The following is a 25,906-nucleotide window of genomic DNA, read 5'->3' on the forward strand; positions in this document are numbered from 1 at the left end:
GTTAGATAGCATTACCAACTCAATGGACATGAATCTGAGCAAACTCTGAAAGATAGTGAACAGAGGAGCCTGGCATGTTACAGTCCATAGGGTTGCAAAGAGTTGGACACAACTTAGCAACTGAACAACAACAACAATCCTTAAAGAGAACCAACAAGAGAAGTATTTGCTCATTCCTATAAAATGGTAGATGCAGAGGTGTGCATCTAGGTGCTTCTTTGATGTGTCTGACATGTTAGGCTCTTTTCTAACTTATCATCTCCAATGCTCACAGTAACTTTATTGGAAGAAAATTATTCCCCTCAGTTTAGAGATGACCTGGGGAAGTGAAACATATAAGTAAAATGGTACAAGTGCTGGAGCTACTTGGCTGTGCAGTTCAAAGTATCACACATCATACACACTGTACAAAGGAGAGTCAGAGCAGAGCAGAAAGTACCTTCCTAACTCCTGGCGCCATTTTTGATGTGTCAAAAGATGTGAAGAAAAAGGCTACCTGCTCCACCCACCTTGTAGTATTAAAGCACTAGAGTATGGCTCAAAGGCACAAATATACATAAAATATTTGAAAAATGTAAAACACTATATAAAAGCAAATTATTAATTACTAAACTAGTTAACTGACAAAGAGCCTGTATAGCATGGAGGTTAAACACATGGGCTCTGAAATCAGATAGGACTGCATTTGATGACATTTTGACCTTCCTGAACCTCAGTTTCCTCTTCTGCAAAATAGAGATAAGAACATTCCCCATCTCATAGGGCACTGTGAAGCTTTAATGAGTTAGTATATATGAAATTCCTAGTAGAATGTCTGACTCACACGTTATTATTATTCCAAAGAACTCTATCAGTCTTGGTTTTTTCCCTTCTGTGAAATGGAAAAAAAATAATTCTACCCATATCACAGAGCTTTCATAATTTGAAACTCTTTTAAGAATGTGACAATTCTGCTGATAAATAACCCCAAACTTAACAGAGGCTGGACACAGCTGGGAAAAGATGTGATGGGAGAAGATTGGGCTTCCTGAGGCCAACCCTCCCTGCTGCCTCCCTGCTCTGCAAAGCACTCAGTTGCTCCAGGCAAGATGAAGCTGGCATCTATTGCTCTGGCTCTGAATTCCAGAGCCCCCAGCAGCAGATCTGGCTCCTGCAGCCTCCTAACATCCTGCTGGCAGAACACAAAGCCAGAAATAACTCCCTGGGTTATTAACACCCCTTCTCCTCCTTCAACTCCCTGACTTGCCTAAGGAGATCATGACATGTGTCCACTTAACCTGGCATCTTGAGGATCAGCAGTGGGCAGGCTGGCCCTTGTATCCTGTCTTCACCAAAACTGTCTTGTTTTCTGAGTCCTCTAGCACTTGTTGAGTCAACAGATATTTACTGTAGCCCTAGCTTGTGCCAAGCACTGACCTAGATACTTTCCCATTACAAGTGCAGCGAAATCTCTTTACTCTCTAAACCACCCCTCCCGGGGTATATAATTCAATGCCTGTCCATAGCTCTAAGTAAATATGGATTGTGCATCAGTTTGTCCTGGGTCCTGTGCTAGTGGCTAATAAACAGGACAAAGCCCTCTGGCCAAATGTATACATTAACACACTAGTTAACAGGTTCCAGGATAGCTCTTCTATTGACATTTCTATTAATCAACCCAATGGTTTATGTATTTAACAGTAGTTATCAGAGCTGGTTAGTCACTGTCTAGCTTCTTTAGCCTTGGGCAAGTGACTTTCCCTTTGTGAGGTTCTGCTTTCTTATCTGTATAATAGGGGGAAGGGTGTTTTATGATGAACATTAATTGAAAGAATGAATGGAAAAAGCATGGCACCTAAGTGTTCAGTGGTTAGTATCAATAGTTGATCTGATCCATCCGAAAGCTGTAGCATTCCCTTCCTGGGAAAGATAAATATATAGCATGAATACCTGCCACTTTCCTTTCTTGCACCAATGACAGACATCACTAATGGATCAAAGCACTCTTTGTTATTCATCTCATATGTAGCCTCATATGCCCATCTCAACACAGTGATTCAGGCAAATACTACTAACTGACTGAAGCTCTTGACCCTCTTCTCTGGAGCTTTGCCATCCTGCCCTTACTCACTCAGTTGTATAGGTCTGTAGTTTGGCTGACTCTCTAATGAACAGCTCTTTCCTCTCAACTTTATTCTTGGGTGTTGAGTGTAACCTCCTTAGAGACTGAACTGCATGGGCATAGGCCCAGATGCCTGCTGGTGGTGCTCATTATATGTATGTATTGACTGATAGGCCTCTGATCAGCAAAACTGGATGACTTGTTGCATGATCTTGGGCAAGTCAATTCTCACCTTTGGACAATTTTGATATTATTTTTCTCACAGGTAGTAGAACATAGTGGTTAAATCTTGACTACTGGGCCCTTACAAGCTTGTGTTTGAATCTTGAATCGACTTCCGCCCTGTGTTACCTTGGAGAAATCACATCATCTTTCTGAACCTGGGCTTCCCCATCTGTTAACTGGAGGTGATTTAACAGCACCCATCTCAAAAGCTTAAGGGGCTTAAAGAAAATATTGCATGAAAATGGGATACTATTTTGAAATACTGATCTATGTGTTTTTCCCTCCCCGCATTTTCCCCTTTTCTTTTTTACCTTTAAGCAAATCATGGGTTCTACCCTCCTTGCCTCAGGGAAGGCATATGTCAGGGTTGAAAAAAGGAAGAATATGAGAGTGTTTTTAGCTTTCGATTTTTAGAAAAGTCAAAGCCTTTAAGGAAGGGGATTTATGGACTTAGGAGAAAGTCCTGAAGAAACACAAAAGAAAAAAGATTTCTCCAGAGCAGAAAGAGATAGTCTCTGCTGGGGAGAGGAGAGGTGAGGAGAGAAGAAAAGAGGGAAGGGGAGGAGGAAGAGGGAGAGCTGCAAGATCAAAAAGGTGCCACATGGGCAGAAACGATGAGTGTCTCCGTGGTAATGTGCATGAATTGATGGTCAAGCTGGGCAATCTTGGGCAAGCAAAATAGCCTCTCTGGACCTGTGTTCTCACACTATAAGGCTGTTTTTAATCACCCTACAAGTTTATTACAAGGAAATGGGCTTACCAAGGATCTGTCATGCTTAACCTTGTGCTTAACATGTATCTATTCTCCTCTGCCCTTCCTCAATACCAATGATTCAGCTTGTGGTCCTCTGAATTGCCATCTTTGGGTTTAGTTCTGGGCAAGAAAACATGGTTAACTACCAATATCTCTTGTCTCCTTGTCTTGAAAGGTTATTCCTCTTCACAGATGGTTCAATAATCCTCTTGTAGGGAAGAGCACTTCTGGCATGAAAGGCACTTCCCATTGCCTGACTCTCCTTCTGAGTAATTGCCCAGTGTGAAAAAGGACCATCACTACCCCCAGGCAACCCTTCACCCAGCCCCATGAGGTCAGCCTCACTGCTGGGCAGTCCCTTCTCCCTGTGCTTGAGCTGTCTTTGGGTAAGCTTCCACTGAAGTGATCATCTAGAAACTTAAAAGCAGGAGAACAGCTAGCCCTCACCAGTGACATTCCCCATATCTTGCCTCTGGGGAAGAAAGTGTTGGGTAAGAGAGAAGACTGTGGCAACATGTACAGGGGTTATAATCCTAACTCTGACCCTTATAAGGTGGTAACTTTGGCAAAGTTGCTTAAAGCCTCTGAGCCTTACTTCTATCTGCAAAATGGGGACAGTGGTATGTATCTACTGCATACGACTGGGGAATGAATACAGTGAAGTGATACCTACAAGTGGCCCAGCACAGAACTTAGTTTATCAATTGTTGCTGTTTAGTCACTAAGTTTTGCAACCCCATGGAGCCTGCCAGGCTCCTCTGTCCTCAGGATTTCCCAGCAAGAATACTAGAATGGGTTGCCATTCCCTTCTTCAGGAGATCTGCATATCCTGCATTGGCAGGCAGATTCTTTACCACTGAGCCACCAGGGAAGCCCTAGTTTATCAATAGGAAATACCTAAAATTACATGGCATTACTACTAACTTGTTAACCTTTGGCCAGCCGCTTTACCTGTTCAGACTTCAACTCTCTTTTTGACAAACTTAACTCCTGCCCTGCTAATTGCTAGTTATTTATAGACATGTCTCTGCTACTAGAATGTAAGCAACTTAAGAGTCATCTTTATCTATTACTATGCTTTACATAAAGTAGAAACTCAGTCCTGGGTGAAGGTATGAATGGATAATCAGAAGGGATTTCAGATGTGAAATCCCTTTGTACAAGTTTTAAAAAAGGATCATAGCAATTGCGATTCTTTGTTTCTGATAAAAATGAGTAAGTACAATCATTTAAATCTCAATAGCAAAAGGCCTCAGAGAAAAACAAACAAATCTAAGTTGTCTAAATTCCTTGGGACCACGATGTTTCAGGTGTCTTAAAAGAGAACTAAGATTGGGAGAACAAGTTCAACCAGGATTTATGCTTGTAAGGTATTGAAAAATAAATTATTTAAGCTGCTATTTCTTATCATCTGTTAAATGAAATTACTAAAACTTACTTTACCATAAATACAGGGAAATGGTGAAGAAGGCACAAAGTAGGTGCTCAATAAATATTGGTTGGTTGGTTGATTGAATGAATGGATGGGTTGGAGAAGAAAATAGTTAGAGAAAGGATGAAGGGACAAATAGCTGGAGAATACATAAATGGGTGGATGAAATTATGAATAAATAAACTAATGGTTCCTTGATCAATGGATGAATGCAGGGTAGATGGATGGATGGATGGATGATTAGGTTGTGGATGGATAAATAAATAGACAGAGGAATAGATGATGAGTTAATGGATGGATAGGTAGGTGTGTCGGTCAAGTTCACAGCAAGCATGAAGTATTGTGCCTGTGAAGAATGACCATGATTGCATAATGGAAGCACCTAAACAGGTCAGCTTGGGGTAGTTATTACAATTATAAGCCCCAAATTTCTCACTCAAGAAAAACGTATTCTCTTTGTTTATCTCCCTTTCTTCCCTAGGGAAACTTGTTTCCAGGAAAGCTGCTTCATTAATGTAGCATCAAACTCCTTCAGTGACTTTGCTCACCCCAAAATAAAATTTGGCAGGACTAGTGGACATACATCTTGAGTTATATTCTCTCTCGTGCATCACTGTGGCACTGGGATGGAACAATGTAAACAGCTTGTCAAGAACTTCCTTGCTTCCATATGGTGCCCCTAATTTTTTTGACCTTTCCTTCCTATACCAGGAGATTGGCAGAGCAGGTATTTCCAGCCAGAGCTAGTAAGAGTTACCAGCACAGGATTCAAATGGCACTTCTGACATCATTTAGCTATGTCAGCTTAGACAAGTTACTCACCTTCTGATCCTTAATTTTCCCGTCTACGAAATGGAAATTGTCATAATATCCAACTGCCTTAGAGTTCAGTGGATTAAGTGATAAACTGCAGATAAAGCATTTTTCAGATAGTAAGTACTCAGAAACTATGGTTAGGAGTTAAAACTTTGACAGATGAAGAATTGAAACACTGACATTCATGAGCTCAATGAGGCAGAGGAGTGAATCTTGGGAGTGAGGGGACCTGAGTTCTGATTCACTATTTGACTCTGGACAGGCAAGTACCTTTTCCTTTCTGAGTCTTACTTTCTCCATCTGTATAATAGAAACCTATGAGCTCTGAGATTTAGGAGAATAATCACATTGTCCTTTGGTACTTTTCCTCTACCAAAATGATTCTCTGTTAAACATAAGCCTTAATGTCCTAGGGCAACCATTCCAAATAGTCAAACCAGGAACCAACAATTATTCAAGTTAGAGATTTCCATCACCATGACACAGACGAGGGCACTGAGACTCAGAGGAGTGACGTGACTTGCTCAAAATCACACAGCTAATAGATGGTGGGATAGAATTCAAACTGAAGCTTATTAACTACAGAGCCAGAACTCATCCAACTGTGTAACACTTCTCCCTTGACATGTGTCACAGCAGCATTTTCTTGGCAAATGGAATGGGAGTTGATGCCTTCCTTAGGGCTGGATGAGCAGGATGGGTGGAGGAGCATGCTGAGCAGGACAACTTTCCAAGAAGAAGGAAGGAAACAGGGACTTGTGGACCAGAGTAGGGATAGCAAACATCAGGTGGCTTTGATGGCATCTCGCCCAAGCCACAAATTGGAAAACATCAAAACATCTAGGAGCACTTAGACCACAGTCTGAAGTTCCTGCATTCAAACCACCACTGGGGTTAGTCTGAGAGTTGATTTACTAAAGGACCAAAGACTGTAGGTCCAGGGTGTAGGCCATAGACACTGTAGGTCCAGCCAGTGTTTTGGGATGGGGATGGGTACAGGCAATCATATGGTTCTTTTCCTCTTTCCTAGAACCCACTGACGCTCTGTGATGAACCCACTGTCTATGGCACTAATTGCTTGTGTGGCTTTAGGCAAGTTACTTAACTACTCTGGGTTGGATTCCTTCCATAAAACGAAGTTAGTGTGGGATGAAAAGACTCTTAAGTGTCTTTTATAGTGGTGGCACTATAGTCTCTCATAGTGGTGACATGTCTTTTCTTGGGGGAGGGGTCATACAAACCTTTCCTGTGGAAGAAGGAAAGTTTCTAGACTTATGCTTTGTCCACTGAAGTTTGGAGGCTGATTTCCCTCTATTAGGCCCCTGCAATGATGATGTAAGTTTCCTCCTAAGGCTCCTGAGCTCTGAGCTCTCCCTTGCACTTTTGGGGTCCTACTCCAAACTCTCCTTCCCTCCTTGGCCATTAAAAGGGATGTCACTCTAAAGGAATGTCTCCACTCAGGAAAAGGCATACACTGGGGCAGCTGAAAAGGGCCTGAGGCTGGTACACTCAGTATAGAGAAAGAAAGGGGCTTCAAGGGGGTGACACTGGCAATGCAGCCTGGTCAATGACCAGAGGTGGTCGTACCTGTCCTCCCCTTGCCTAGTGGATCCATGCTCAGGGCACAAGTTTCTTAGATTACGCTTTTTTTTTCTGCAGTAGAATGGGGACACTGAACCTGGAATCAAGAGACCTGGCATTTATTTTGGGTCTTTACAAGGCCTTGAGCCTCAGTTTCTTCTTCTGCAAAATGGACATAAAACAGTCTCTTAACTGTTGTGAGACTCAAATAAGACCAACAGTAATAGTTAAACCACCACTACCACTGCCACCACAATAATAATGTGTCATTATTTCATGATGTTACTTTAGGGCAAGTCATTTCATGTCTCTGAGCCTCAATTGCCCCATTTGTAAAATGGGAATAAATTAATTTTTCTGCCTTCTTCTCCAAAGAATTCTGAGCAGTGTGGCATCTTAGAACTAGGTGTCGGGTGATGCATATGTCATCTGTACCTCTGGCATTAACATTCTGATGTTCCACAAATTGTCCTGCACACTCTCTGTGCCCCTGTCTCCCCACTTATAAAATAAAGAGGCTGCACTCAAGTTCCGCAAATGTCCCCTATGGCCCTTCCAACTTGACTGCAGACTAAACGCCACAGTGAACTGACACTGACTTACTAAGAGCTGATCACTAGGATGTGCTATTGTTGTGGTGGCTTCCTGTTAGAAACAACAGTCCACACTTAAAGAGTTGCCCTGAGCCTACCTACCCTCTATGGGAGTGGGCTGGGCCCCAGAACCACCTGCCATCTGGCCTTGAAAGGGAGGCTGGCCAAAGAAAAGCCTCCTTACTGGCTGAGAGCTCTGAAATATGACTCCGGGAACAGCCAGAGCTGTTCACCTGCTCTGTGAGACACAGGCTGAGTACAGATGGACGTCTCTTCAGGATCCCCAGACCAGGCTTCAGGCAGCATATGCCATAAGAGGCCTTCATGGGGCAGGATGCCACATCTCACAGCGAGAGGCAGGGGAAAGAGAGTGGCGTCTGATGGCCTGATCACAGCAGGGAAGCTAACACACAAACTGTGACATAATGCTCTCAAGTAGCACTTCACTGAGCCCAGAGCTCACCCAGGCTGATTCAGACTTTGTAAAGGCCTCGGGCAAATCCTTCCCCTTTTGTGGGTCTCAGTTTCCCCATCTGCAAAATGAAGAATTACATGAGCGGACCCCAGAGATCTTTTGATCTCTTATCTCTCTCAGTAAGAAATTTTTGAGAATGAAAGCCTCATATATTTATAAATTATACCTGTACAGTTGTTCCAATAATTATAAATACTATAAAACATATCCCTTCATCCTCCACATGAAAAATGAGGAGACTGGATGATCTCTAAAATCCTTTAGCTCTAAAATTCTGATGATGTACATGTGTAGGTCTCTGAGTTTCCTTACCTGTACCATGCTGTTATATTTGCATACCCTCCACTATTCACTCAACAAACATTTAAAGATCCCCCAAACATGGGCCACTGTTCTAGATGCTGAGATAGAGCAAAGAATGAGACAGACATGGCCTCTACCCTCAGTAATTCAAAGGGTTCTTCTAAGAATCAAAGGAAACACTGCTGTTTTTGAATACTGGGAATTCTATATGGTTCACACTATTAGGTGTGAAAATGATTTGCTTGGGAAAGAGTTACAATTCATGCAATTAATTAACATTTGTTTGACCCCCTGGTATGTAACAAGTGAAAGAGATAAACCAATGAACAAGTTGACACAGTCCCCATCCTCCTCAGTCTGTTAGAAGAGGTACACTTCAACCAATGATCCCATGCATGCATGCATGCTAAGTCACTTCAGTCGTGTCCGACTCTGTGCGACGCTATGGACAGCAGCCAACCAGGCTCCTCTGTCCATGGGATTCTCCAGGCAAGAATACTGGAGTGTGTTGCCATTTCCTTCTCCAAATGATCCCATAAATCAGCATAAAATTACAAATTTGTTTAGACTCAAGAGAGGTACTACATTGATAAGAAAGTTAATGTTGGGTGTGACCTAGTCTAGAGAATTGTGGGAGGATTCTCTAAGGAGATGACATTTGAGCTGAGATCTGAAAGTAGAGTGAGTAGGTGTAAATTAGGCACCAGGGGAGAGAGAGTGCTTTCATGGCATCATGTGCAAAGGCCCTGTGGCAGGAAAGGCATGGGAAATTTGAGGAACTAAAGGGAATGGGATGCAGCTGGATCAGATGGAGTGAAAAACAGTATTTTATTTATTTTTAATTGGAGGATAATTGCTTTACAATATTGTGTTCGCTTCTGCCATATGTCAGCAAGAATCAGCCATGGTATACATATGTCCCCTCTCTCTAGAACCCCCTCCCACCTCCTACCCCATCCTACCCCTCTAGGTTGTCACAGAGCACTGGGCTGAGCTCCCTGTGTCACACAGCAAATTCCCACTGGCAATTCATTTTACATATGGTAACGTACATGCTTCCATGCTATGCTCTCCATTCGTCCCACCCTCTCCTTCCCCTGCTGTGTCCACAAGTCTGTTCCCTACGTCTGTGTCTCCACTGCTGCCCTGCAAATAGGTTCATCAGTAACATCTTCCTAGATTCCATATATATGCGTTAATATATGATATTTGTTTTCTCTTTCTGACTTACTTCACTTGGCATAATAGTCTCTAGGTTCATCCACCTCATTAGAACTGACTCAAACACATTCCTTTTTATGACTGAGTAATATACCATTATATATATCTATATCTATATATATCTCACAGCTTATTTATTCATTCATCTGTTGATGGACATCCAGGTTGTTTCCATGTCCTAGCTATTGTTAATAATGCAGAAGGAGCATTTTAAAATGATCTTGGGGGAGGTGGGCAGGAGTGGTACCGTGGCTGGGAGTTATCAAGGGCCTAAAGTTCTACCAACCAAGGGACAGTAATGGAGGGCTTTAGATGAGGGTAGGAAGTTTGAGTTACTTTTCATAGAGGTTCCTCTAGCTTGATATGAAGATGGGTAAGGAGGGTAAGGATAGAGGAAGACAGAGTTACTGACAGTGGTGTGAGATGGGAGAACAACAATGGCAACTACCTAAGCTGATTGGACATAAAATGAGATGATTAAAACAAAACAAAAACACCCATGACCTTATCTGAACTACAGTGACAGGATGTGCTGCAGGCAGAGAAGAACATAGCTGCCACTGGGCAGACGTGAGTTAAGATCCTGGTTTCATACTTATAAACTATGTGACCTTGGACAAGACACACTTCACCTCTCTGGTCTCAGTTTTTCTCTTCTGCAATGTGTGTGTGTGTGTGTGTGTGTGTGTGTGTGTGGTCAGTCATGTCCAACTCTTTCCAACCCCATGGACTGTAGCTCACCAGGCTCCTCTGTCCATGGAATTTTCCAGGCAAGAATACTGAAGTGGGTAACAGCTTCCTACTCCAGGGGATCTTCCTGAACCAGGTATCGAATTGAAGTCTCTTGTGCCTCCTGCATTGGCAGACAGATTCTTTACCACTTAGCCACCTAGGACACTTAAGTATAAATGTATCCATTGAGAGTCCTGGGCTTTTATCCCAATTATGACTCTTACCATCCACATACACATGAGCAAGTCACATCTACTCTCTAAGCCTCAGTTTCCTCATCTGTAAAAATGGGTTTTAAAAATACCTCTCTCTTTAAGTTACTGTGAGGATGGAATCAGATGACAGATGAAACATGCTTAGCACAGGGCTAGGCACATAATAACATAGGGAGCTTGGCACACACATTCCCACCATGAGAGAATGCACACACATATCATGAATACACATATGTCAGGCCCAGATGGCACCTCTCTTTCTGTAGGAGTGGTAACTGTCTTGTAAAATTCCAGCTCACTTGCCTAAGCTTAACTGTTAATGAAGCTAGAGTACAGTGATCCGTTGGTGTTTCTGCTCAGTGAACCTGTCAACAGGATGTAAGCGCAGGGAATCTGCAACTAGGGGATTCTCCTGATGAGAGATAATTTGCGTCCAGAGGATCTTAATATTTGTTTTGAACAGACACATGTAGACGTGAATTACTTAATGACTGTTTTAGGGTTCGGCATTGTTCCTGTATTTGGTTTGGCTTTGTTTCTATGACATCTTAATTCTGTGTTTTATTTCACAGAGCTCTACGTACAGGCTGGTGGCACATGGGAGCTCCCTCAGCAAAATCTCCAATGGAGATGGAGGAAGGGAAAGAGACCGAGAGAGAGAGAGAGACAGAGAGAGAGAGAGCGCATGCACATAGGCTGTAGCTTCAAGGGTGTGCAGTGAAGGGAGACTGGGGGGCTTCAAGGTGAGAGAAATAGTCTAGATTTGCACGCATGGATATGAGAGATACACCAAACCCTCACCACCATGGGAACAAGATTTGCCACTGCTATTTGGAAGTCTAAACAGTGTCTTTTTCAATTTCCTAATCTGATTGATCACAATCAGAGAGATTGTAAATTTCATGCTTGTCTATAATGCATGGAGGGGCCCAGCTAAGCTGACTCTGCTGTTCAAAGTCATCCCTGGCTGCATTAGAGTCGGGAGAGAGGAGCCAAGAGAAGCAGATCAGACCCGGGTCCCTGACTGCCCCTGGGAACCCCCTCCATCCTCCTAGCCCAGGTGTTGAGGACCTGGTAAGTCCTTAAATGTCTTACAAGGCTTGATCTGTTCCTGCCTATGTCTAGGGAGTCATCTGTCAGTCTCCTCCACACTTAATCTGCTCTGCCCACATCAACTTCCTTGTTATTCATCAAATATATCAAACTGCTCCACCTCAGGGCCTTTGTATGTTCTGTTCCCACAAACACTTTCCCCCAGTAATCTTCATGGCTGACTCCTTCCCTTCTCCAGGTCCCTGGCCCACTCCCACCCAATAATGCCATCCCCTCCCTCACCCTTTAGCCCTTTGCTCTGCTTTATTCTTCTTTTAAGCACTTACTACCACTTGACCTTATATTCTTTCTTTCTTTCTTTATTATTTTTCTCCTCCATGAGAGCAGGGGGCTTCATGCTGTTCACTGCTGTACTGAGAAGGAGTTCAAGAAATCTGCTGAATGAATGAACAAAAGTATGGCTTTGGGTTTTAGTCACATGCAGCTTCTTCCAATTTGTGCACTCATTCCCCATTGGTTTATTTTCTCTTTGACATGTACAGGCTCACTCTGATCTCCCCACTGTCGGTGGCTGCTTGAGGAATGCAGACTGGATTCGTTTTAGCCAGAACTGGACCATGAAGGACAAGAAACCTAATGGTCCAAGCTTGAGACTGTATCCTTGAGCCGCTGACAGGGGAGTTGGGAGATTTTAAGGGCAGTTCCTTCCTACAGGCCCCCTTCATTAGCACTGACTAAGATCCCCACAAATAATGCCCCCCACTCCCCCCCCCCCTTAGAGTTTAGACCCATAAAAAGGTTCTGGGAAAAGAAAAGCTCTTTTTTGATACTCTACAAGGGATAAAGGCCTTATTCATTCTGATCATTCCTTGCATTTGTAGGTAATACTGATGAAATAAAAGAATCATTCCCATTTCACAGCTAAGATAACTAATGATTACTGTATGATGATAAGCAAGGGTTCCAAGCTTCACTGAGGATCTCTTTTTCTGACTTTCCACATCCCCCTTTCTTTATTCCTATCTACATTATAGTGCTAAGATTGCCTCACTCACACATACTCATGCTTATGTCTCCCATTGCTGCTAAATTCCAAGGCCCTCAAATGAAAAGACTGCATTTCATTCATCTTTTTCTCCCTGATGGGCCTGGCACGTAGTAATAATAAGAACGATCATTTATTATTAATAGTAAGAGCTAACATTGATGGAGCCCTCACTGCATGCCAAACAGCAGCTTTCCATAAATTAGTTCATTCAGTCCTCCCAACAACTCTTGGAAGTGGCTGCTATTATTAGCCCCATTGTATGGATAAGGAAACTGAGACTGAGAAGGTCAGGGTGCTTGCCAAAAGCCACTAGAGCCAATGAGTGTCTGCAAACAATAAAAGGAAACAATTCTTTTAATTAGTTTGCCTTGGGGGCCTGTTGGATTTTTAAAACAGCTCTGTACAAATCTCCACTGGCTCTTTTAGGCAACTGTAGTGAGAATGATCTCACCACAACCCCGTGAGATTAGTATTTTATCAAAGAGGAAACTGAGGCATGGAGAGGTAGAGTGACTAGCAGATTCCAAAGCTAGGAAGTAGCCTTGCAGGATGTCAGACTGGGTCCTTCTGACTTCAGAGCCCAGGCCTCTCATTGCCCTATGTCTTCCACCCCAGAAATAGTCTCTCACACCTCAGAGAAAGTCTTAGTAGTAAGTAAGTATTGAACTCTGGTTTTGCCAAGCCCCTGTGAACTCTTCCTCCTCACAGGAAGGTAAATTGAGGCACCCTGAAAGAAAGGATAGTTTTAAAAATGTGTAGTGCTCCTGCAGGATGACCAAGGTGCCCATGGAGCAGAAGGCACCTAACCCAGACTTTCATTCTCATTTATAGGACAGAAGAGATGTCCCCCCTTCTATGAAGGCCTGGAGTTATACAGGGACTCATACAGGTTTGGAAAGTACTTCCAGGTGGGATTAAGTTCAACCTCTTGTCCATGGACGGGCCTACACGGCCACTTACCCAACCACACAGATCTCTATATTTAGAGCTTCAGTCTGACACTGTGCTGTGCTGTGCTGTGCTTAATCCCTCAGTCATGTCTGACTCTTGCAACCCCATGGACTGTAGACCGCCAGGCGCCTCTGCCCATGGGGATTCTCCAGGCAAGAATACTGGAGGGGGTTGCCAGAGTCAAATCTATTTGCATTGTGTGTGTGTGTGTGTGTGTGTGTGTGTGTGTCTGTGTGTCTGTATGTCTGTCTGTCTCCCAGGCTGCACTGACCAGTGTCCTCAACCTGTCAGAATGGGGTTGGGGCTGGGAGAGGGCTAATCTGATGCTGAGCTTGGGCCATGTGTACTCATTCAATTCATGCATGTAAGTTTCATTGAACACTTACCGCAGCCCAGGTCTCTAAGACAGCACGGTTGTCAAGTGAATACGGCAGTGTCAGAAGTGATCCCCTCACTGACCCTGTACACCATTCACCAAATTTCACCTTTCAGAAGGAGAAAGGTTTGACCCAAACAGTAACACTCCCTTTGCAGAGAAAACGTTCATTCATCGCTGGACAAGCATTTTCCCTGACCTTTGTCTACTGGCTCTTAACCACAGGCAATCGCCTCCCATCAGCCCCTTACTCTGCTCCCAAAGACAGAGTCAGCACAAATGTGCTAACTGATCTCTTGGCATGAAGGGGAGTCTTGAATTAAATGATTCAAAGGCATTTTCCCTGCCTAACAATTTGGCCATCTTTCCCTTTATGCAGTAAAATCTCTGATAGTTTGGAATTTATGATCCTTTAGACAGGAACTGGGCTGAAATCTGCTTCTGGACTATTCTGCATGGGAAGGATTTTTGAAGAAAATTAATAGCTTGCCAAAAAAATAGGAAAGGGAATGCTTACTTTATTTAAAGGGAGGTCACCTCTCTAGACCTTTACAAATACTCCTGTATCTATGTACAATTGATATGCTAACTACAGAAAAGAGTTACATATTTATTGTCTTCAACTACTCTTCATTGATATGATTATTATTACAGTTTGAGTTGGCCTGCAACACTAGATTTCCCACTTTGAGACTAAACTTCTTGGATACAAACTTTTCTGGGCTAAGGAATTTAAAAAGAGAATTAATGAGTGCCAGGAAAATTACTATACTTCTTCGGTAGGGTCAGAAGAGGCAGCCTCATACACCCCAAGTACCTTGTTGGTTCATGCTGGCTTTCTTCCACCTGGTAGGTGGTGAGGTTTGCCTGGGATAGCCCCCGTTAGAGCTTCCATCCTGGGAATAACCACTCAAATATGACCCTTTTTACCTTTGATACGAACTACAAATTATATAGTCACTCTAGATTTGATGGACTAGGGGATTAAAACTACGGTTTTCAAGGAGTTAGAACCTTGGCTAGACTGTCAGTGCTTGGTCATCCCTATACAATCTGAAAGCATAATCCATAAGGATATTGTACCAATCAATTCTGAATTCAGACATTTCTTCACCAGCCCTCCAACTGCCCTCAACTGAAAGTGCTGAATCAGAAAGCAGCTAACCTTCCCCTGAGTGCTAAGTTGCTTCTGTTGTGTCCAACTCTTTGCAACACTATGGACTGTAGCCCACCAGGCTTCTCTGTCCATGGGATTCTCTAGGCAAGAGCACTGGAGTGGGTTGACCCAGGTGTCACACCTGCAGCTCTTACATCTCCTGCATTGGCAGGCTGATTCTTTACCACTAGCACCACCTGGGAAGCCCAACATTCCCCCAGGGAAGGAAATTCAGGAACTTAGGGAGGAAAATATTGGACTGCTCTCATCCTACCCACTCCATCTCAATGCAGTTACCTGTTAGGAGTTTAAAACTCACAATTTTTATGGTCAGCATTATTAGGGGGAGAAATGGATAGACAGGAAAAACACAATCAATGTGTATTAAACAATCACTATGACCCTCACACTGTGGGAAGCGCTTCACCTGACTCCATTCTCCTAACTCACTGCCTGAGATGGCTACTATTGTTATTTCTATTTTCAAGCTGACAAAATAGGCTCAACTAGGTAGAGCCACGTGCCTAAGGCACTTGGCTAAATGGCAGAAGCAGGGAACCCAGGTACCTGTGAAGCTCAGTTTTGAGCTCTTAACCACTGTGATACACTGCCTCCCACTCTGCTATGCTGTTCTGACATTTGAGTCAGACATCTGCTTGCAACTTGATACATTATAAAGATATTGCCTCATCAAGTATGCCTCACAGAAGGGGAGAGGGAGGGGGACCAGGGGATGCTTTGCTTGGAGAAAGGTTGTATGATGTATGCATATTGCTATGAAATCAACGAATTGAATGTAAGCTTCTATCCTGGTACTAAATTATCTTCAGAAACAGACTTAAAATATCCTGGGGAAGTTCATTCAGGGGGTAGCCCTCATCCATAAACAACTATTAAGTGTATAACAAACAGGACTGACAGGTGTTTCATCCTCCCCCCTCTCCAGCTCTTTTGGTAGATCTGCTGACTGTGAGCTGGGCCTCATTCATGAAAGGAGACAACATTTCTGATGAGACAAAGTCCCCAGACTGCCTGTGGAGGAAGCTGCTAGGCCCCCATTCCTTTCCTTCCTAAGAACTCTGCTTTAGAAACATGATACTTTTACTGTTAAGTAAGTACAGAACATTACAAAGGAGATAGAAACTGATTATCACTGGATGTGGATGGTGTGGGTGAAAATGGGGATGTTTCAGGTTTTGTAGCCAGGTTTTGTAGAGACAACTCCAACCCAGCCTTCTTGAAGACTTGAATACAAATGTTCCCTGCTCACTCTCTACCCCAAACCAGGAGTAACAACTACAAAACTGGAATATATTCTATAGAAAGGCCACGCCTGCTACAGAAGCAATAAGATGATCCTTTCAGCATGATATAATTCAGGGGCGAAATGCTCAGACTTTCACCTCGGGAATGGGTTTTCTGGGGGGAGGAGACTAGGGACGTTAAAAGACACCAGGAGTGAAATGATATCTGGGTGGGGAGGGTTGGCTATTGTAAGAGTTTCATGTGAATTAAATTAGGATTTGCACAAAGCCCCAGAAAGCATGACGGCTGGGAAACCTTGTGAGCAATTAATATGATTGAGAGTATGACTAGGAGAAAAAGGCATGATAGTAACAGACTGACAGACAAAAGGTGAAGGTACCAAGCAAGGTGGACATAAGGTATGCTTAGCTGAATTAAAATACCACCAGGAATCTGCTGTCCTCTTCCAGCACCCTTGAAATATGTGGAAGACTCTGGACCAACTGCCACACTTCTAGTTTCCAATGAAATTTCCTTTAGTCCCTTCTACAAGGGCATATTCTGTGGCCAACGCAGCACTGATTTGCCAACAGTAGGTGCACTCCAAAGGTGGAATGGATGGCAGAAACCCAGGAAGATAAAACCGCTGACGTCAAAGCTCTCTACAAAGGACCTCCTTCTAAGCAGTGTAACATCAGCTTTTGGTGGTACCTGGTGTAACTGTTCCTCTTCTCCAGCCTATGTCAGAGGGTATCCCCTCATCCCAGACACAAACAATCGCTGCTGCTGCTACCACTTACAGCCTGCTACATCCTGCTGGCCTGTCATGTTTCTAGTCCACCCTTCCCCAACATGGGACACCCATTTTTCTAAAGACCTGTATGAGCTAGGTCCCTATCAGACTACGAAAAGTTCTCCAGTCTGAGTTTGATTCTTAAGATATGACTTCCCATCGGTCCTCCACTGTACACCCACTGGAAAGTTCAGATGCAACTGTGCCAGACCAGACATTCTGTCTGAAGCCCTTTCCCAGACACATTTTCAATCTACTCCCTAATGAAGCCTGCCAGGATTAATAAATCCTCTAAGTGGTCTTCCCTGGACCACTTCTTTCTTTTTCTCCCACCCAACCACTCATCCAACACCAGCAAAAGATGAGTTTTCACATAGCCTTGATTTTTCCTGACAGAGGGCACAGCCTTCTTCCTTTCATTCCCAAACTCCTCTAAACTGAATGATTTATGAAAAGAATTGGGTTTTCTCTGTCTTGGAATGCTTCCGTTGCACCCAGCCTCCTCTGTTTCACTCCACATCTTCTTCACCCTCTTTCTGCTCTTCTTTCATTTCTTCCCTCATCCTCCCTCCATCACACTACTCTACCACCACATAAGGACTGGCTCTTTTGTCTGAGTTCAAAGCAATCAGATTCTTTTTGAAAAAACAGATTAAACTCTTCTGAGATCATTTTCATGATCTTGGGAGCTCCTCCCTGACTCTTGAGCCCAGAGTCCTGGTTTTGGATGCTGGAGACTAGATAATTCAACAGCAGCAATAGACAGAAAGGCAAAGAGGAGGGTGCTGTTTAGGGTGTATTTGAGGGAACAGCATATGGGCTTCTGTCAAAACATTCAGAGCTCCCTAGTTTCTGAGCTGAGTATAGAAATGTGCTGCTGTCCCTGAACAAGGCTTGAGCTAGTTCAATCTTCATCTTTTCTTGTACAGCACCCCCGACTACCTCAATTCCACCATTTGTTCACCCCCAGTCCTCGGAGCTCTGTGATACCAAGAAAAGTTTCTCAGTCAAGTCATCTCCCACTTCCACTATCCACCCAGAGACAGCAAAACCTCTCAAACAGCGGCTGCGAGGTCAGCCGGTTGAGCGTTGCTCCCCCTAAAGACTCTCTGTCCCTTCTCAACAGCTTCCACCTCACACAAGCAATTAGTTCCCATGTTCCAGCGGGAGATACAGAGTAGTGATGGGAAAAGACAGGCGCCCTGGCCCAGCTGCCTGCATCCACCCCTCAGGGCTTGGGGCACAGGCCAGGAAAGGGGGACTGCCAGGGTCTCCCCTCTTAAGCAGGAGGTCATTACCTTGGCAGCGGCTTGCGGGCCGTGATACTGGCGACAATGATGCTCTCTGGACGCGGGGTGGCCACAGCTTTAAAGGTTCCTCGCCAGAACTTCTCAAAAAGCTGTTTCTCTCCTTGCTGAACGCTCGCCATAGCCAACCCAAAGGGCCCGGGGTTCTCGGGCGCTGTCCGAAGTGCTGAAACGTGGATTCCAAAAGGGGGCACACCGGGCTCGGTCCCTGTCCGTGTGAAACCGAGAAGGGTGGAGTGCGAAAGACAGGGGTTCAGGGCGGGGGATGGGGCGCCTCAGCCCGGGCCAGCAGAGGAGAAAGAAGGCTTGTCCGCCGGTTCTCTTCGCTTTCTGGGTCGGCTCTGGGCTGCGCTCTGACTGGCGGAGCCTCCGCGCCCCAGGAAAGGAAGGGAGGACTGGCTTCTCGGCAGCGCTGGAGAGAAGAGGCGCCGGGGTCGTCTGTGTGTGCGTGCGCGTGTGAGCTCCGGCGCGCCCGGGTTTTGTCTCTCTCACAATGTGACGTTGGAAGAGGAGGCTGGTCGCGCGAGCTGCACTTTCCTCCCCCCTCTCCGCCTCTCCTCCTCCCCACCCACTCCCTCCTCCTCCTTCTCAGCCTCCTGCCGCCATCTGCATAACAAAAGCCCGCAGGTCTAGGGAGGAGAAAGGGCGGGGCGTGCGCCTGTCACCAGGGCCCCGCGGCTACGGAGTTGCAGCGCTGACCCCTGAGAAAAGCAATGCCGGCACCCGAACTGAACCAGGCGTGAGATCTTGCTTTCCACCTCCCTCGCCTCCCCTTCCGTTGCGGACTTCCCCCCAACCCTTTCTTGGGTGCCCTCTGGGTCGGGCCACCTCCCTACCCAACCCCTTCGAAAGTCCTGTAGAAGATCCTCTATTGAGGGAGGTAGAAAAAACTTAACCCAGCCAAGTCAACCCGCCCCCCCGCACCCCTCCTCACTTCTGAGAGGGACTGTCTACAGCAGCAAGGGGGTAGGGTGGAGTCTGCTGAATTCCTCTTTGAGCCTGGGTGCCAAGCGAGATCCTCACCACCCAGAAAGTGCCATTTGATGGACAATCCCTCGCCAGTTCGGCCTCTCGCCATCTGCCGAGCCGGCCCCGCCCGCAGAGGAGTGCTGCGTTACATCTGTGCCTGTGGCTCTAAGCGATGTCTCTTTGTGCCTCACAGCCAGCCAGCCCAACGTCCCGCTGCCGAACTCACCCAGAGAAAAGAGTGCCCCACCCGCCCCATCCCATGCAGTCCCGGGGAACTATGCTGCAGCCACTTTTCCTTAATACTGCAGGTCTCCGGAGAGAAGCCCCATTTGGAGAAGAAAGCTCTTGGGGGAGGGATCTGAGGGGAAAATCGAAGGAGTATAGGGGGATAGTTACTTTTCTGTCTCTCTCTCCATCTTCTACCCGCTCCCAGTCCAACCCGAATCCCAGAAAGTGGAAGTTTAGAATCACAATAAGACCTAGAGGCAGAGGATCTGGGCAGAATTTCTGTCCTTCACCCCCAGGGTTTTCAATAAGAAAGACATTCGGGACCCCCTTAGCCCATCTCTCCCTTGGAGTCCTTTTATCTCAGCAGAGTTGTTACTCTCACTCCCCAGACCTCACATTCCTGGAAGGAGGCTTTGCCAAGTCTTAAAGGCCTCCCAGCTCCTGGCAGTGCGTCTTGGACATGGCGGGAATAAACTTGTGCTTCTTGCTGATGGTGATAGCCATAGGGACCCAAGGGACCAGGGCACCATTGTGAACTTCCAAATTCTTTAAAAGAAAATAGGAGGAGAATATGAGAGAAAGGGTAGGAGGAAGGCTGTGCGAACTCTGAGGTAACCGAGCATCCTTCCGGAAATGTATCTACATTTGGATTTGGATATTTGCCAGCCTGCTTGTGACAGCGCCTGAGAGCACTGCTCACTCTGCAGTGACCCCTTCTGGTCAACAACTAGAGATGCATTTGCTGCCTTAAACTGGGTTGCCCAGCCAGCAGGTGGAGGTAGGGGCTAGGGAGCTTGGAGGTGAAGGAAAGGGGAGGCTAGGCTCGGATATGATCCCTTCTCTCCCTCCTGCCTCAGATTCCCCACTCACTGATCACTCTCAGGCACTATTTCCCACTCTGTAGTTGATGTCATTTGAAATGCTGTTGAGAACTGGCCCCTTAAGTGGTCTGAGATATTTGAGACCATCCTTAGTCATGACACTGGGGCTCTGAATTGAGTCACTTGCAGGGGAGAGGTAGATGAGATCCTAACCCCCACAAGAAAAATCAACATTTCCCAGCCTGTTCCTGTTCTAATTCTTTAGAATGTTGATAAAGTTCCAATTTGTACAATATTGTCTCTTTTGAACACGAATAGCAGCCAGGTAATGTGGGAGGGGAAGCAGTTATTATTGCATTTTAAAGGTGATGAAGTTGAGATATAGGATGGTCAAGTGACTTGCCCCAGGTGATTTGATATGAGCAAAGGGAGTCTGTACAAAATACAGTGGCATCATTGACTCAATGAACATGAGTTTGAGCAAACTCTGGAAGATAGTAAAGGACAGGGAAGCCTGGTGTGCTGCAATTCATGGGGTCGCAAAGGGTTGGACGCGACTTAGTGACTGAAAAACAACAGAATACAGACTCTGGTTTGGCTTGGGGGCTGGGAGAATCTTAGGATACCAGGTACCCCATGGTGACACAGTGTGAAAACTGTCAGATACCAAAGGAGTCACATACTGAGAAGCACATGGTGTTGAGTCTTCTAAGCTGGGAGTGCTGGATAATAAATTCTTGAGCCTCACAGCCAGACTTGCTGGGTTCAAATCCCACCACTAATTGGTTAGAGGTGGGACTCCAATTAAAATCAATTTGCTAGCCATTTCTAGAGAGTGCCTCTTTACCTGAATGGTATTGCTCTTTCATTAGAAAAATGGGAGATCAGGGAGAAATGATTCTAGGATTTGCAAACTCAGGCACTCTAGAGCAAGAACTACAGAGATTCTTACTCATCCTTCTCTCTGATGATCCAAAAAGGCAGCATCACTAGGTCAGAGAAATAGCTACGCTCCTAAAGCAGTTCAAACTCTACCTAACTGACACTACTGTGTTATTGGGGTAAATCCCTTACTTTCTCTGTCCATAAATTTTCTGAGTATAATATGGCTAATCATTACCCACCATCATCAAGGGACATCAGGGTACCTGACAGTCTATACTTGTTTCCAAAAGTTCAGTGAACAGTGAATGATTCAAATAATTACTTAGATAATGGGAAATATGATAATGAGCCCAATTCACCGTCTTTGTGCCCTTAAAAGGGATCATGCTAAACTATTCAAATTACAAGATACTGTATTTCTTCATATAGACTTTTGGGGAGAAAAAAATGATTTTACTACTCTGGGTTTACTAATCCTCACTTCTTGAAAGCTCTATTTTATGTCTAATTTGAACACAGCACTCACTGTTTTTTATCCATTTCTCTTCTAGACTATGGAAATACACTGCTCCAAACGTTCCTGGACTAACAGAATAAATCAGGAATCCTCCTCCTCTGACTGCATAGTTCCCCAAGAGACAATAGACTGTCTTAGATAATAATAACTGCATGTATTGCATAAGTGTTACTACGTTTTATGTTCTAGTCACCATTTGTGCTAAACCTTTCATAAACGTTATCTCATTTAGGGTAGAGACTTAGACGTTTCTCCAAAAAAGACATCCAGATGGCCTACAGACACATAAAAAAGATGCTCAACTTCACTCTTAGACAAATGCAAATCAAAACTACAATGAGGTATCACTTCACACCAATCAGAATTATTGTTGTTGTTTAGTCACTAAGTCATATGTGACTCTTTTGCGACCCTCACAGAGTAGCCCACCAGGTTCCTTCTGTTCATGGGATTTCCCAGGCAAGAATACTGGGGTGGGTTACCATTTCCTTCTCCAGAGGATCTTCCTGACCCAGGGATTGAACCTATGTCTCCTGCATTGGAAGGTGGGTTCTTTACCACTGAACCAATAGGGAAATGATCATCATCAAAATGATGGAGAGGGTATGGAGAAAAGGGAATCCTCCCACATTCTTGGTAGGAATCTAAATTGATACTGCCACTATGGAAAACATCATGGAGGGTCCTCAAAAAATTAAAAGTAGAGTTGCTATATGATCTAGCAATCTTATTCCTGGGCATAGATCAGGAAAAGACTCTAATTTGAAAAGTTACATGCATCCCAAGTTCAGAGCAGCACTATTTACAACAACCTAAATGTTCATTGACAGATGAATGGATAAAGAAGATGTGGTGTGTGTATATATATATATATATATATGTCCATTATGTATACACACACACACACACACAATGGCATACTACTCAGCCATAAAAAGGATAAAATAATGCCATTTGCAGCAAAATGGATGGACTGAGATATTATCACACTAAGTGAAAGTAAATCAGAAAGAGAAGGACAAGTATCATACTATATCACTCATATGTAGAATCTAAAATATGATATAAATGAACTCATTTACAAAACAGAAATAGACTGACAGACATAAAAAACAAATTTATGTTACCAAAGGGGAAAGAGGAAGAGGGATACATTAGGAGTTTGGGATATAGCAAACACAAACTACTATATATAAAATAGATAAATAACAAGGTCCTACTGTATAGCCCAGGGAACTATATTCAATACCTTGTAATAACCAAATGAAAGAGAATGAAAAAGAGAATATAAACATCTGAATCACTCTGCTGTATACTAGAACTAACATACTGTAAATCAACTATATACCTCAATTAAAAAGAAGTTTCTCATTTGATCCTTGTCAACAACTCTATAAGAAAGGAACTATCATGTCTGAATTTTGCAGATTTGGAAACTGACTTTCAGAATGGGAAGAGGGTTCAGTGTGTGGAAAGACCACATATTGGTACACATAAAGAAGAGGCTGAAGACCAGAGAACACAGTGATGGAAGAATGGAAGGAAAAAATGGAAGTTAATGATGCAGGAATACACTCAATGCAATGAAATGAGAGAATTGCCATTATTCTGCCCAGTTTTAAAAGCCAATGATATTGTATCATTATTTATCAAAGTGGGATTCCTTGGAACCCTGGTGGCACCACCCCTCAGAAGGTTGTAGGTGATAACCAGGCAGATGGAATAGTAAATAACATCAGAGCACATGGTTATATATGGTGAGAAAGTATTCCTTTTATCACTTGTCTTCCTAGCCATTAGGTTACCTCCAGAAGTAAATCTCCATATTCTGATTTTCTGAAAATGTCTTTAACACATCTCTTAGGACTTAATTTCAACAGTGAAAAAATTACTTCAGATTCAGAAGCATGGGCAATTAGCGTTTGATAATACTGCTCTGTTTTCACTGAATTTATTTTCATAGTTATCTTTCATTATTGACATGTGACACTAGTTTCATTTCTAAAATGTCTGCTTTAAGGACATTTATTAGGTAAAGAGGTAAGTCGCTTTTTACCAACTTTTTACTATAGAAACATCAAACATATTTAAAAAATAAAGAGACTAGCATAAAGAGCTCCTGTGTACCCATTTCTAAGTTCAACAATTATCAACACATAGTTGATTTTTTTAATCCTACTCTGGCTCTCTTTCCACACTCCTAAATTATTTTAAAGTATATCCAAGACATTGTATTATTCTAGCCAGTTGTAAATATTGCAGGATGTATCTCAAAAAAATAAGAATTGCCTTTTTTTAAGCATAATGGCCATATCATTATCACACTAGATGAAATTAACAATAATCCCTTAATATCATCAAATATCCAGTCAATGTCTACTTTTCCCCAACTACCTTTTAAGTGTCTTTTGTTTGTTTGTTTATTGGTTTGTTTGAATTGGGTTTCAAATAAGGCTCATTCATTGTGGTTGATTGATGCTATTCCTTAAGCATGCTTTTCTCTGTAAGTTCCCCTACCGCACAGACACACATATACATACATGTAATTCCTTTTCTTTTTTTTCTGTATTTTAAATTTTATTTTATTTATAACTAGAGGAGGAATATGGAACACTTCATCATCCTTGCACAGGGGGCACACTAATCTTCTCTGTATCATTCCAATTTTAGTGTATGCTGCCAAAGCGAGCACATCTTTGTTTTTTTATAAGAAACCTGGTTGTTTGTCTAGTAGAATTTCCCATAATCTGTATTTTCCTGATTGCATACCTGCAGCATAGATTACACGTTTCTCTGCACCCTCTATTTTCTATTAGGTGATGGTTAGATCTAGAAGTTGAATAAGATTTAAGTTCAAAAGAAATTCCACCAGAAGGTTAATAATGTATGATTTTTTCTTGTGATGCTAGCTGACACTGAAGATCTTTGCCTAATTTATTAATTTATTAGAGGTTGCAAAAAATGGTGGTGTTCTAATCCATCGCTTATTCTTATGTCTGAATATACTTATGGAAGTTTTGACTTTAGTCAAATATTTTACATAATTAAAAAATAAAGTTATATTAAAAAGTAATCCCTAAAAATTAAGCATAAAAGTAAATAAACTTCAGTGTGATTTTATTTCAGTGGGCTTTAAAACACAGTAGTTTGAATATACACCCAAGTGAGATGTTAAAACAAAATCTGAAACTGATTTCAGTAGTAATCATATTATAGGTGGTAGTGTAAGTATGCTTATTCTAAAACATGTATATAGTGGGATAGAGAAAATGAGTGATTATGTTGGTGTCACTAAACTTGGATTTTTGGCATATCAGAAAGGAGATACAAATGTGATATTTATGATTTATGAGAAAAACCTGCAGCCCTTACTTGAGCTAGAGATACCAGTAGAAACTCATGAAATACTTTTTGTCTTAAAATATAATTTCCACCTCCAGTACCTTCTGCTTTTAAAGACAGAATGCAACTTCTGAATGTGCCTCACTTTGTCTCGTCTGTTACTTCTTTTCTCTTGAAAGGAGTACAGGATTCTCTCCTGGAATGCTCAGAAGCAGAAGACAGAGGCAACTGACCTTTGGTTCAGAGAAAAAAATAAAAGGACAAGAAAGAGAAAACGGAGGCTGTTCCTATTAATAGGTCCCTGTAAACTGCAGATCTGAAGGCAAAGCTGAAGCCAGGCATCTTCTGGAGCCAAGTGCTTTGGGGCGAGCTCTCAGCAGCAGGACCCTCCCTATTGTCTTGCCCCTGGATGGGACGTCGCAGAAATAATACCAAACAAATCGATAGTCAGTGTTGTGATGTGACCACAGTTGTTAATGCAATATTTTCCCCCTGGAAATTTAGTTTGCCTTACAGGCTGGCCAGATTCTAAGCAAGCTCCTGCCAACTCAAAGCCCAGAGTAACTTCCAACGCATTTAATCTTTCCTCTCTGTGCAAGAACTTTACGAACATCTTTATGTTTATTCCCCACGGTGGCCCTCTGAAGCAGGTTCTGTTTAAATAAATGAAGGGATTGTCTGACAGTATACAGCCAGAATGTCTAGTGAGCATTCTCTTTTACTTTTCTTTGGGGGTCATGATTAAAATAAATAAATTAATCAAAATA

The 25,906-nt window shown here is 43.3% G+C and overlaps 1 protein-coding gene and 1 pseudogene across 13 annotated transcripts in view; both read right to left on the reverse strand.

Moving 5' to 3' along the window:
* The window catches only part of SRRM4 (serine/arginine repetitive matrix 4), a 508,596-nt gene that overhangs the window by 147,882 nt on the left and 334,808 nt on the right, over positions 1–25,906 (reverse strand). For 2 of the 13 annotated variants that reach the window (XR_002310702.2, XM_020877304.2), the window contains exon 1: positions 18,369–18,858. The exons of 10 other annotated variants lie outside the window; for them this stretch is intronic. Coding sequence is in view for 2 of the 3 variants with exons in the window: in XM_020877304.2 (XP_020732963.2) it covers positions 18,369–18,499 (131 nt within the window). In the remaining variant the exon portion in view is untranslated. Of the gene's footprint in view, positions 1–18,368; positions 18,861–25,906 lie in introns of those variants that run through there. One more of the 13 variants, XM_070475270.1, reaches the window with a different exon arrangement.
* On the reverse strand, positions 24,397–24,487 carry LOC139037885 (U6 spliceosomal RNA; annotated as a pseudogene).

The sequence above is a fragment of the Odocoileus virginianus genome, chromosome 12 (genome assembly GCF_023699985.2).
Source record: "Odocoileus virginianus isolate 20LAN1187 ecotype Illinois chromosome 12, Ovbor_1.2, whole genome shotgun sequence".
In the NCBI taxonomy this organism is placed as follows: domain Eukaryota; kingdom Metazoa; phylum Chordata; class Mammalia; order Artiodactyla; family Cervidae; genus Odocoileus; species Odocoileus virginianus.